At 39.9% G+C, this 12,471-nt stretch overlaps 1 protein-coding gene across 8 annotated transcripts in view; it reads right to left on the minus strand.

The window, feature by feature from the left end:
• LOC5566371 (AP-1 complex subunit gamma-1) overlaps positions 1-12,471 on the minus strand; it is a 179,880-nt gene that overhangs the window by 5,220 nt on the left and 162,189 nt on the right. For all 8 annotated transcript variants that reach the window (XM_021854165.1, XM_021854164.1, XM_021854163.1 and 5 more), the window contains exons 3-9: positions 10,098-10,165; positions 9,893-10,034; positions 9,606-9,794; positions 8,965-9,537; positions 8,516-8,900; positions 8,256-8,454; positions 8,060-8,180 (exon numbers count right to left, since the gene is read on the minus strand). In XM_021854165.1, the coding sequence (XP_021709857.1) occupies positions 8,060-8,180; positions 8,256-8,454; positions 8,516-8,900; positions 8,965-9,537; positions 9,606-9,794; positions 9,893-10,034; positions 10,098-10,165 (1,677 nt within the window). The remainder of the gene's footprint in view (positions 1-8,059; positions 8,181-8,255; positions 8,455-8,515; positions 8,901-8,964; positions 9,538-9,605; positions 9,795-9,892; positions 10,035-10,097; positions 10,166-12,471) is intronic.

Here is a 12,471-nt window from a genome sequence, read left to right on the forward strand (position 1 = left end):
CTTTTTCAATCATTTACAATATCAACATTAGGATAATGAAGTGCAATAAAATCGTGTTATACCTAGAAAAATGCGCTCTTTCGATCAAGCTACGAAAAACTGTGAATTTGTCTTTACTAAACAACCCAATTCCCATAAAAATCTCGACATTCTAAGTTCTAGACATTCCAAGGATACTATCAGAAACCCCACCAAAATAACGAGAATATCGCAGAAACACTTAGAACTTCCGGAATTCAACATGCTGTTAAGAAAACACACGGGGAGCATCAAAATTCTACCGCAATTTCACCAGAATCTCAGTACTGGTGCTAGAAAATATGTTATTCCAAATTTGATAGCTGTAATCTCAAGATCTCTTCATAGATGTTAAGCTAGTATTTAAAAAATCATCAATCACTGGCGTTGGCGAAGGCCGAAAACCACCCAGAAAATTCTTTGATGTACCATCATCATAAAATCATAGACATAAACTGCCCATATTCGCATAACAGTCCCATGTTCTATGGTGTTTCCTATATACATGGGACTGTTATGCGAATATGGGCAGTAAAGAGAATACCAGACTAATCGCAAAATTACACTACAAATTTTGTCAAATAACAGCACCTTCATGATTTGTGCAAATTGTCGCGTAATCGATTAGATTCCATGCATTTTCTTCATAATAAGATTGTATTAATTTTAGGCGTCACTCTGAATAGATTGTTCTTTACGTGCAGAATCACTCTGCACTCTGAATGGAAATTTCTTAACGTGCAGCTTCAGTCACTGCTCCCCGGTCAACCAGTCAGTGATTTTCGATAGCGATCGATATAGATTCGTTTTGAACCGTTAGCGATCGCCATCGTTGGTCAAAGATCTATAAAGAATTATGAAGACTGGTTGGTCGGGTCATGTTCGAAAGCAGTAAGTACTACATGTTCGAAAAGTTTTTTTATTCATACCAAAAGTGTAGTAAACTTTGTGGATTTTGTTGTTGAGTAGATGCTACATGTAGTAAAGTTCAAAGTTTTTTATTCATATCACCCATTATGTTCTACTCGTTGAAAGGGCCAATGCAGAAAAATACAGACTACACTGAGAACAGCATTGCAGTTATGAATAGAATAACTGAGAGTCACATTGAATACATAACGCCACTAAATTTGTGCAGAGTAAGGCGCCGTCCATAAATTACGTAACGCTCTAGAGGGAGGGGAAGTAGGCTCAAACGTTGCGGCTCAAACACAAAAATATTTTTTTTTCATACAAAGACCGTTGCGGAGGGGGGAATGGTCGAACACGATTCTCTTGATTTTTGTTCTTATTGCGTATCAATTCTACACGCGGCGATCTGTAGGCGAATTCCGGCGTGTATTTTCTTCGAAGAAAATACATTTTTCTTGCTGGTGAGTAATGGGAGAAAATTTTTTCTCTTCGAGGAAATTGTTCGCCGGAATTCACCAACTGGACTATAGAAATTAATACATTTTGCCTTAAGAAATATGGAACGATTATACTCCACTGCACTGTGACGTCACGCATCAATTTTGACAGGTACTGGTCCTGTTGTTTATAGTTTGGACTTAGTACTTTTTTTTCGAATCATTCTTAATTTCGTGAAAGTTTGCTGCGAGGAGAGGTCAAATCCACTGCAGATAACCATGGATCGTATTATTCTATTTTCCTACCGTGGAAAATCGTCACCATCAGCATGCTGGTGATAGAAATGCGAAGATGAAAAAATGATGGAAAAAACGAGTCCGAAACGTAAACAACAGGACCAGCAACTGTCAAATAAGTGAGGTTAGGCTCGCCATATGCAGCGCTCTATTGCAATACGAAAGCGTTGCGTTCCTATTATTCTCAGTGTATGAGAAAATCAGAATAGCCTCTTTGCAAATCAATTCACTTATGACTTGACACAAAAACATCATGCTCTGATTGCTTATAAAACAACAGGAGTGTTGCCAAAAAAGTTCAACTATTAAAAGACGTATATTTTATATGTTTCTTAGTATATTGAAGTTTATGCACTACAATCTTCAAATAAGAAAGTATTAAAAGGCTCAATTGTAACCAATGCATGCTTTGTTGCCTAATTCTAATAAATTCATTAGTCATGTTCGTATTTTTCTGTGAATTTAAATCGTGAATAATAAACACACCGTAATTGAATATGGTTTTCTGGCAACCTGTTCCCGTAATAAAAAGTGATTGCCGAGGAAATCAAAGTGCATTAATTTTAATTTGTGTTTTAAAGCATAAAAATTAAGTATTTTCGAGTGCTCTATATACAAATCAAAAGTTCAATAGTGCATAAGTGATCGGTGCGTAGCTGTTGTGAAAAAATCGGCATTGGAGCGGAGAATTGGACCTTCTAAAGTGGTTAGTTTTTGTAAGCTGTTCTTGTGCTGTTTATTTCGGCAGCTCACGAATGACGATAATTTCGTAAGCATTTATTTCATTTAACGATAAAACCCATGTTATGTAATATTTTTGTGAAAGATGTGATTTACATGGAAGATTATAGTTCAAGGAATATGTTGAGTACAGTGAAGTTAACTCTGGTTCCGTAGATAAATTTAACAAGGACGATAAGTTAGTGCTGCCGAAAATACCCTCAGGGTGCCGAAGCCATCACTTACCCTATTTATGACTACAAACATTGTACATTTGACAAGTTTGGCATTATACTTTTGTCCACACTGTGTTGATTCAAAATGTTACAACCACCCTCCCGCTCCCTCTTAACACATCGTTACAAATTCCGGAAACCCCCTCCGCCCTAAATGCTACTCATTTATGGACAACCCCTAAGATACGTTACGTTGGACCTTGGTCAGTCCAATATTAGAAAAAAATATACTTGTTAGTGTTATCTGGTACGGATTTGTGGCACAATGTAACGATATTTAAGGTGAGAAATTATGGTTTTCTTGGTAAAAAAAAAATAGTTCCGGAACAAAAATTCACATGCTTGGGTTGAAATAAAGTTTTTTAATTACACTCAAAATTTGTTTTACTCAAGAAAAATCTCGAAAAACGCTATTTTTAACTCTTTTTTTAATAAATCAAAATTTGACCCGGTGACATGTAGTTATTTCTACATGAATTTGATTGTAGAAGCCCAGCAAACAATGTTGGGCCGAAATAGAAATTTTTGATTACACTCTAAATATTGTTTAATTAAAAGACAACGAAAAATTTAATATCTTAACACTGTTTGCCTTAAAGCGAAATTTCTGCTAAAACGGTTTCACTGCACTTTTACAATAACCTTCCTGTCGAAAATACAATATGTCATCGCTTCGAATTTCGTTTTATTGTTGCATGTATTTTCCAAAATGCTTGGAAGTGTTTTTTACCCAAATAGCTTTGGATAGACGCATTTATTTCGAGACAATTAAAATCGACGATGGTCTTGAATGATGCATGAACGTTCATATCGATTTGCTGTGATTTAATAGTAATAACAATTGAAATAAAGTGAAATTTTTGACGAAAAATTCAAAACTATTTATCCTAAAATCCAATAGCTCTACACAAAAACTGTCTTCAGCAAACTTGTTCATCTTGTCAAAACCTACCATGAAGTTATTTCTTCAATTTATTTAGTTATGCAAATTAAAAAAAAAACGAAAAAAAATCACTTTAGTCAAATCGTTACTGCTTTTGAAATCGTTATTGGAAACATCACTCAAAATTACATGTTGAAATTCTAGTTATTTCTAAAGAATTTTGAAAATTTCATAGGCTTATTCACATGACATTCCAAAACAGCTGATCGGGAAGCTCTTTGACAGTTCTTCTATGAAAATGACAGCCTCGTGTATGCACCGGTCTTCCACCGATGTAAACAAATGCATAGACGGATGGAAGATAACATTTTATAGTACAAGTCAAACCAGGTCCGTCCCACTCGGACTCAGATTGGGTACCACTTTTAGTACTGCATTTGGTCCCTCGGTAATAGGCCTTTTCATGTGACAGATCCGTCTATGCATTTGTTTACATCGGTGGAGGACCGGTGCTAACACGGGCCTGTCATTTTCATTGAAGAAATGTCAAAGTGCTTCCCGATCAGCTGATTTGAGACGTCATTTGAATAGGCCTATGCAAAAGGTACCCAAGTTTGACAGATTGCAGTACACTTTTCACGGCATTCTAGATTACCTTATCAGCCATAACATTTTGGGCAATTGCAAGCACTGAGAAAAATCTACACGCCAAGGTCGTGTGTTTTACTTATAGATTTGCGCAATGAGGAAAACCACATGACTTGAGTGTGTTAGCCATATGGATTTCGTCATTGACTTCACGGTATAATAACATGTGTATCAACATTAGGTTGTCATGAGAAACAAACATGAATGTCTAAATATTAAATCTTGAAAACCAACTGATTTGCTTATTGAATTCGAAATGTAGTGGCTTTAGATAGTCATGTGTGATAAAACATGGATGTCATGAGACTGAAAGAAGAAATTTGATAGAAGAAATCTTGCTCCCCAAAATATGGATTCGAGGCTCCTCTGCTTGTTGCAAGCTCACTTGAATGTTTTTTTTTTTTCAAACAAGTGAGTCAGCAACAAGCGGGGCGCCGCAAATCCATAATTTGGGAAGCCCGGGATTAGCATATTTCATTTTATTCGAAGCTGAAAGCTAGGAAAATCTGTTAGTGGAATCCGATTTTTCTCTAACATCATACATTATATCCAATGCTGGAAGTAATGCATTTTATATATAGAAAATTAGAATGAACTCTTCATATTCACTCGGACATCTTCACTAATAGAAAGAAAAACGAATCCGCAAAATTTCCTCTAACACTTTCAGCTTCAGAATTTGCCTCTTCTCTTTGGCACATGATGATGACACGAGGTCCATCCGCAATTTAGTTCGCTATGGGTTGATCACTAATAATTTAGAAATTTGGAACACGGAAATCGACAGCAAGCTCATCGATTTCAAATCGACCAACTTGAACATGATGATCATGACATAAGATAATCATAAGTTAAACACACTGAATCCGTGTTGGGTGATGATTCATAGCACCCATAGGTTGACGCATACGAATTTGAAATGGAAAGCTTTAGGAACTTATGTGGAAAACTATGGAATTTATGTTGTCGGTTGATGAATCAGTCCATGAAGCAAAACTAAAAATTGAATGTGTAATACACACGAAGTTTGTAAGAAAATCACAACAAATCGACAGAGACGTTCATGAATTGATCCATAATTTTAAACACACGGATCAAGCGTGTGGATTTTTTTCAGTGAGGGACATGTCTCTGTTCAAACGATAGCTTTTGCTATTTTCAATGCATTACATCACGTTTTTCTTAGGTGGCCCATATTACCCGGATCATCTCTACACCGGAATAATATCCGTGCATCAAACGGTCATTCTGATAGAAAACACTGCTTGTCGGCTGTAGTGGTATGACTGATTGCTTATCACTCCAGTGACTCCAGTCGATCGGTTGTCAACTAACGGAATGTACAACTAACACCGGAGGTTTTCACTGTTCATTGCACAGATAGGTGGAGAAATGTGTTTCATTGAATTTGCTAGGGTAGTTTGCTAGGGTAGAGGACTTTTGGTCACTAGTACCGCTCGGTACCCAGCCCAGCTTAATCTCGGCGGGATCTTAGGCTGCAAATCCGTCATTGCCACTACACCTGGAATCCTACAAATCGGGTATAATAACACATTGGCTGGGACAAACTTAGCTTCTGAAGTGATGTGATTAGGGATTTGTGCCTCCAGAAAATTAGAAAATCCTGACGGCGGGTCACCGAAGCTGCTCGTTTTGATTCTGGATATTTTCGTTTTTTGACATTTCAAACGTAAATAACAGCTGAGCATAGGGTTATCTGCTTTCGAACTTCTGTGACAGTTTTCTGCAGTGGTGAAAAACAATTTCACCACCGTTAGAGTTACCATTTTCGTTCCGCATGTCTCAAAAAGTGGTGAAAATACCAAATTTTGAAAATTTATTAAAAATTGAAGAATACATGGAAAGAAAAAATACCAACAAAAATGTTAGTAACAAATCCTCGAAAGAGGAAAAATATAAAACAGGTACAGTTTTGTCTCAAATTCCGAACAAACTCATATTCCGAACACTCGGTTTTTGTATAACGATCCTATTGAAATGTTTCGCTGAAATATGTCACCAAATAACAAGGAAATGGCAGTCAAATGTAATTCAATTTTAACGTCCCCAATGTAATTTATACCGCGGGAGTAGTGGTGATTATCTAGTTTGAGACCAGTAGAACAAGCTCAGATAAATTTATTTGCGAAATTATTCATTTGAATACGATTTATTCGTGTTGTACGGAATTTGAATCGAGGTGTTCGGAATATGAGACAGAATTAACACAGTGTTCGGCATTTGAATCAAAATGTTGTTCCATACTTTTACGTAAAAACAATACTAAAACTAATTAAATCAACATTATTATCGGTACACCCAATAGCTAATAGTTAGACTTTGCGAAGAAATGAAAATTTACACAAATATCAGCTAATTTATCAACTATCGAAAAGCTAAACATTACATATAATTTGCAACTGGATTAGATGGACAAATTGATGTGAAGATTTGCGAAAAAGTTACACGTCTTCTCAGTGAGAATCGAACTCACGACTCCCCGATCTCTAGTTGGGGCGCGTTACCACTACGTCATGAGAGGACTCATGAACGCAGAAGTTAACCTGAATTCTATTTCAGCTCAATAATCACGTGGCAACGCGCCCCAACTAAAGATCGGGGAGTCGTGAGTTCAATTCTCACTGAGAAGACGTGTCATGTTTAGCTTTTCGGTAGTTGTTAAACTTCCACTCGGCTGGTTAGCCGTAAACCACGATTCATAATTAAAAACAAGTAGCTATTTTATGCCATTCAGATGCATTTGTAGTCACTGTTGGCCTTAAGTGTTCGGAATATGAGTCAAAACGGTATGTTAGGTCTGACGGAAATGGTCTATTCGGAAGCCTAAGCTTGCGTTGTTTTTTTTTCTCCACATTCAATTTTTACAGGCACGCGTTTTGCTACAGTTACCCAAGCCATCAGGATCGTTCACACCACCCCGAGTTTAGAAAATTTTATTTGGACGGTCGATTGAACATTGAATTGCAGTGAGATTTGAAATGCAGAATTCGGTGAGTTTGTTCCAGTACACTCAGGCAAATGGACTATCGATAAACATAGGAACCCCTTATGAAAATTCGCCACAAGGAATCGGGTTGAAATTCATAAATTTGCCTTATGAAACCGAAATTTGAAAACAAAAATAGTTTTCACGGCAACCTGGAATCGAACCAAGGACCTTGCTATCGATAGACTCGTACGTACACCCCGCGCCTATCGACGCCTTGGTATGGAGTGATGCTAAAACGATACATAAAGCGTTCGTATTGCGATAATCGTTCCATCTTTCATAAGGCAAAAAGTATGAATTTCGATAGTCCAGTTCGCTGCGTGTATGAATCAACGCCAACATATTATTTATAGATGCCAGAACGTCTGCTAAACGTATCCTGTGGCCTTTTCCATCCCATTAACATTTCACAACACCTGAGAGGCCGTAAAGTTCTCTGCATCTTTCTAAAGTAGGTGTTCAATTAATCATTCCTTCCCATTCCTCAGCATTCGCAAGGACGTGGCCAGGACAGCTCTCAACTGTTAGAGGATGCGTCAATCTTGTCTAAAAGTCAAGGATTGATCGCAAAACTTCGACTTTTGTAACGGACGGGAAGGATGCAACCCTCATACAACGGTATAGGACTGTACCACCAACAAATTTGGAATTGCTTAATGCTACAGAATTTTTTCAAGAACCCTAGAAGGAAACTTCTGGGGAATGTCTAGAAGTTCCTTTTTCATTGTTCAGCGCAGTGTGGTATGACAGTTTTTTTTAAGCGTGATCAATTAGAGTCAAGCTGTTTAGCTTCGAATGTCTTATGCTATTCCATTCAAATTTCTAGTTGATTAGAAATCTATTATTAAGGGTACAAGATTTGAAATTCCAGGGGTATTACTCTAGTGTGGATACTTACGCGGTGCAGTGCTCCATACGGACGCTTATTTTCGCCAGTGAAACCAGGATGTACTGTTTGGTGGTGATTGATAGCTGCGGAGCCCACAGCAGTTGTCGGTAGTGGTCAATCAGCTCGTTTTCTGAAACATTGGGAAACGACACGTGTTGTAATATTTGATGCTCCGTTTATAATCGGTTTAACAACAGAGCATTACCATCGAAACTACCGGATTCACCGTACTCGCCGAGGGTCCACACGGCCACTTGAACGAGCGGTTGGCGGTTTTCCAGCTGGTTCATGTTGGTGATAGATTTCCACATTTTACCACTGATGTAACTCTGCTCTTTTGGGGGACTGTTGGATATGAGCTGAATTGTTGAGGCTATCACGTCGTCTCGGATGTTGTTGCCAGACTTAAAATTTGAAAGTTTGTTAATGTATTGTTGAGGCCTAAATTTTAACTTCGATACTTACAATGGTCAACACCTTGAGCAGCACGTCCAGATGCCAGTGGATGGAGGGTGAGTACATCTCTGCTGCCAGGACAATCCTACTGCTGCAGGTACCCTTCATCTCCGCTTCGGCCGTTTCCAGATATTTGAGCAATTCCCGTACGATAGTTTCAATGTTCTGCGAGTTGACCAACGTGAACGAAAGTTCCATGGCACATTTCTGTATCGAACTGTCCGAATCGGTAAGGCACTCGAGGATTGTGATACGATGTCGCTGCACTGCGGTCATGTCTCGCTGAACGGTTCGGACCAGCGTCAAGAGTCCCACGAAGCGGATGTTCTTATCACTGTTGAGCAGGAATCGACCCAGAATGTTGACGGCTAGAACTCGGAGGCTGTTTTCTGATCTATCAAGTGAAAAGGATTATATGTTCTTATCATCTATGAAGATAGCATTAAACGAGAACTCACTCAACGTTCATGATCGTCAGCACGGTTTCGTAGAGGATCGCGTTCCCTGCATTCTTGTTTGTCTCCGTATTGGTCGCAACCTGTGCCAACACGTCGTTCATAATCTCCGACTGAGCGGTATCACCGTGACCCAAGATCCTCAGTAACCGAAGGATCTTAACCTGCAGGAAGGGATCACTCACTCCGTTCACGACATGTTCCGGCGAGTAGCCACTCACGATCAGAGTTTTCAACGTCCGCACCAACGTCGGGATCGAAGATTTGAAGTAGTTGAGCACCACTGGACTTTGCTCACACATCTCCGTAACCAAAGTGATTGTCGATATGAGGATTCCGTGATTCTTATCGTTTAAAAAGTGTGAGCACTTGGGTATATACTCCTCCATCAGTTCAGGCACTCGGCGGACCATCCGAAAGGCACACAGGATAGCTTTCTTGCGAAGAAACGCATTGGAGGACGCGATCAGACGTTCTATCTCGTGTGACAGATCGCGGGCCATCTCGGGTGAGGCGATCGCGGCCAGGGTACAGAGAGCCGTCCCCACGATGAACTGCGTCGAATTATTGAGGTCACTGTTCAGAAGACAATAGCGAAATCGAGAATCATTCTTTCAAATAAGTAATTCTAGCGGATGACTTACTTCTTCAGACAGTTGGTGAGCAGCACGTGGACGTCCTGTCGTTCGTCCAGCAGCAACATCGCACCAAGGTACCCTATCCGTTTGTCAGTGAATTTTGAACTGGCCGCCAGTTTTAGCGTTTCCATCTGTCCAAAGTGGGCCGGGTAGCCTAGCATGTGAATGTAGAGCAATTTGGCCATGTTGCGACATCTAGATTGGTTCATTATTTCAAACATCCATAAGTCCATCGAAACTAACACCTGATATCTAGCTATCTTAACATAAATGGGTTTGGAGAGAGTACTTACTTCCATATGCAGTCCGTCTCGCGAAAGGTACTTCGGATATAGGCACATTCTGTGTTGACTACGGCTCGCTCCTCGGCAGCTGTTCGGGCTGCACGTATCTGGCGGATCAGTTCTCGGAGGCGAGTTGGTGAAGGCTTTCTTACTGTTGATGTTCGTAAGGATCTATTAGAATCGTGACTTCTGTGCTGTAGAGCAAATTACTTACGAATATTGGTTTCTATCGTTTCATTGATCACTTGTTTGATATTGTTGATTGTGAGTCCCGGGCTATATCTGGCAAAAAAGAAGATAAATACAGATTTATTATTAACTTGGTGATGAACACATAAATTTAAAATTAAATAAATGGATTATTTTGAAAGTTTAAAAACTTATGGAATAATTATTTACTATATACAAATAAGTTGCTCATATTTTAACTTTTAAATAAGTGTCATTGTGATTTGGGATGCAAAACGATGAGTTGACAATCAGGAAGGAGCGTTCAACATAACTCTGGTCTTCCTACTTCACACAACCACGAGTGACAGTAGTCATCTACGATGCGGTTGAGACCAACGTGAAGTTCCATTTCGACTGTTGAGCAGTGCGGATCGTTCTGTATAGAGAGTGGTGAAAAGGAAAACGACCAGTGTGATTGCCGTGTAGTCGGTGGTGGTGTCTGAGTCTTCAGGAAAAATGCGTTTTTGATTGACTTCAGCAATCTCCCGAAACTCCCGAAACAAAAAGAAGCCCATCTCTTCGTACACCAGAAGCTAAACCTGGGGTACGATGATGTCGATTCAATTCAACTCAGTAATTCGAAGTTTGCTCTAATTGTAGAGTGTGCCAGCATGGAGTTGGCTATCAATACGGTCAATAAACATGACAAAAAACAGTTCATCGAAGTTGATAAGAAACGGTATCAAATCTCGCTCTGCATGGATGATGGTGGAACTGATGTCAAAATCCATGATCTGCCACCAAAGATGGATAACAAGTTGATTGTGGAGTGGATGTCGCAATACGGTGAAATTATTTCAATTCGGGATTTCAAGTGGAATGAGAAGGTTTTCTTTAAAAACAAAGATAATGGTGTTCGCGTTGTTAGAATCAAGTTGCAGAAGGCTATTCCATCATACATAACAGTGCATGGTGAAGAAACGTACATAACCTGCAAAAACCAAATGCCCACGTGCCGACATTGTGGCTACAAGGCCCACCGGGGAAGAGGATGCACGGAAAATAAGCTGGTATTAGGCGAAAAAGAGGGACTATCCGTTAACAACAGAATGGAAAGGGCAAGAACGTCGTATGCCGAGATCGTATCAACTAGCACGAAAAACGTAGAAAAAAGCAAATATCAGGAGAGGATGGAGGAAAAAGAAGAAGCGTGTGGTGTAGAAGCTCCAAACGAAAAATCTGGAAGTAGTGTACAGGTGACTGGTAGTAGTATGATGACCGGAAATACGAAGGTTAGGAATTCGGGAAAAGAACAATGCGCAGTAGATAACAAGCAAACGAACTCAAGTGAATTACGATCGGTGAACAATGCACAGAAAAGCGATATGGAAGGGTCACAAACAATACCCATAGAAAAACTAACACTAGCGGGTGTGATGGAGTTGGATTCTCAGGAAAGCTCAGATGACACTAATACAGAACAAAATTCTAACGAGCAAATTATTCAAGGAATGACTACTAACACAACTAACAAAACCGAAAAGATACAAGCGAAGCATAAGTTATCCGATCCAGACACAACAGATGAAGACAGAGGCAAACTTAGGCCGCGTAGGAAAAATTAGATTGTTACCGTTAATATACACAGTCACAATGTGGATACAACCAAAACATATAGGTTTAGGGAACTGTTAATTGTTAGTAGATTAAATTACCTAAAAATAGGCTCAAAAGAATATTTAAAATTAGATTTGAATTATATAAAAGTTAGGCATCAAAGGGAATTATACCCCTCACCAAAAATACTTGCTAACGCTTCATGCTATAAAATAACTACCTAAAGGGGATCTAAAACACATGCGACAACACTAGTTCCGGTAGCAATAGTACCCACAATAGTCATCAAGAAAAAGGAGGAGGATGGTAAGGGAGGAGGAGAGAATAGAGAACGAGAGCAGACGGAGGTCTAGTTCGGTCCGTCAACCCGGAAAGAAGTGTGCTTCGAGATCACCAAAAGTGGCGTGTGAAGTACTGTGGCCGGTTCAACACCTTCGAAAGTGGTTCCGCGTGTGATCGAGGACAACAGGTTTCCCACGTTTACGGGAACAATTTGTGCCACCAGACGGATCCAGACACCAGATCAAGGTCAAGTGCCGGTGGCCAGCGAGTACCCATAGCCAATTTCGCTGCGCCACACGTGGCGTGATCGCCGAAGCGCTCGTCTCTGAGGTTGAGACCCGGTAAGGTTGTGTGGTTTCGCGCCCGCTTACTGAGGACCCTTAACCGATGCGTTCCGCGTCCGCCAGCGGGCATTTGGACCATTTTGACGACAGTAAGAACCACCCTTGACGAAATACCCGTGCCGGTGACCAGTGAGTACCCATCGCCAATTTCGCTGGGTCACACGCGGCGAGATT

This window comes from Aedes aegypti, chromosome 3 (assembly GCF_002204515.2).
Source record: "Aedes aegypti strain LVP_AGWG chromosome 3, AaegL5.0 Primary Assembly, whole genome shotgun sequence".
Classification (NCBI taxonomy): Eukaryota; Metazoa; Arthropoda; class Insecta; order Diptera; family Culicidae; genus Aedes; species Aedes aegypti.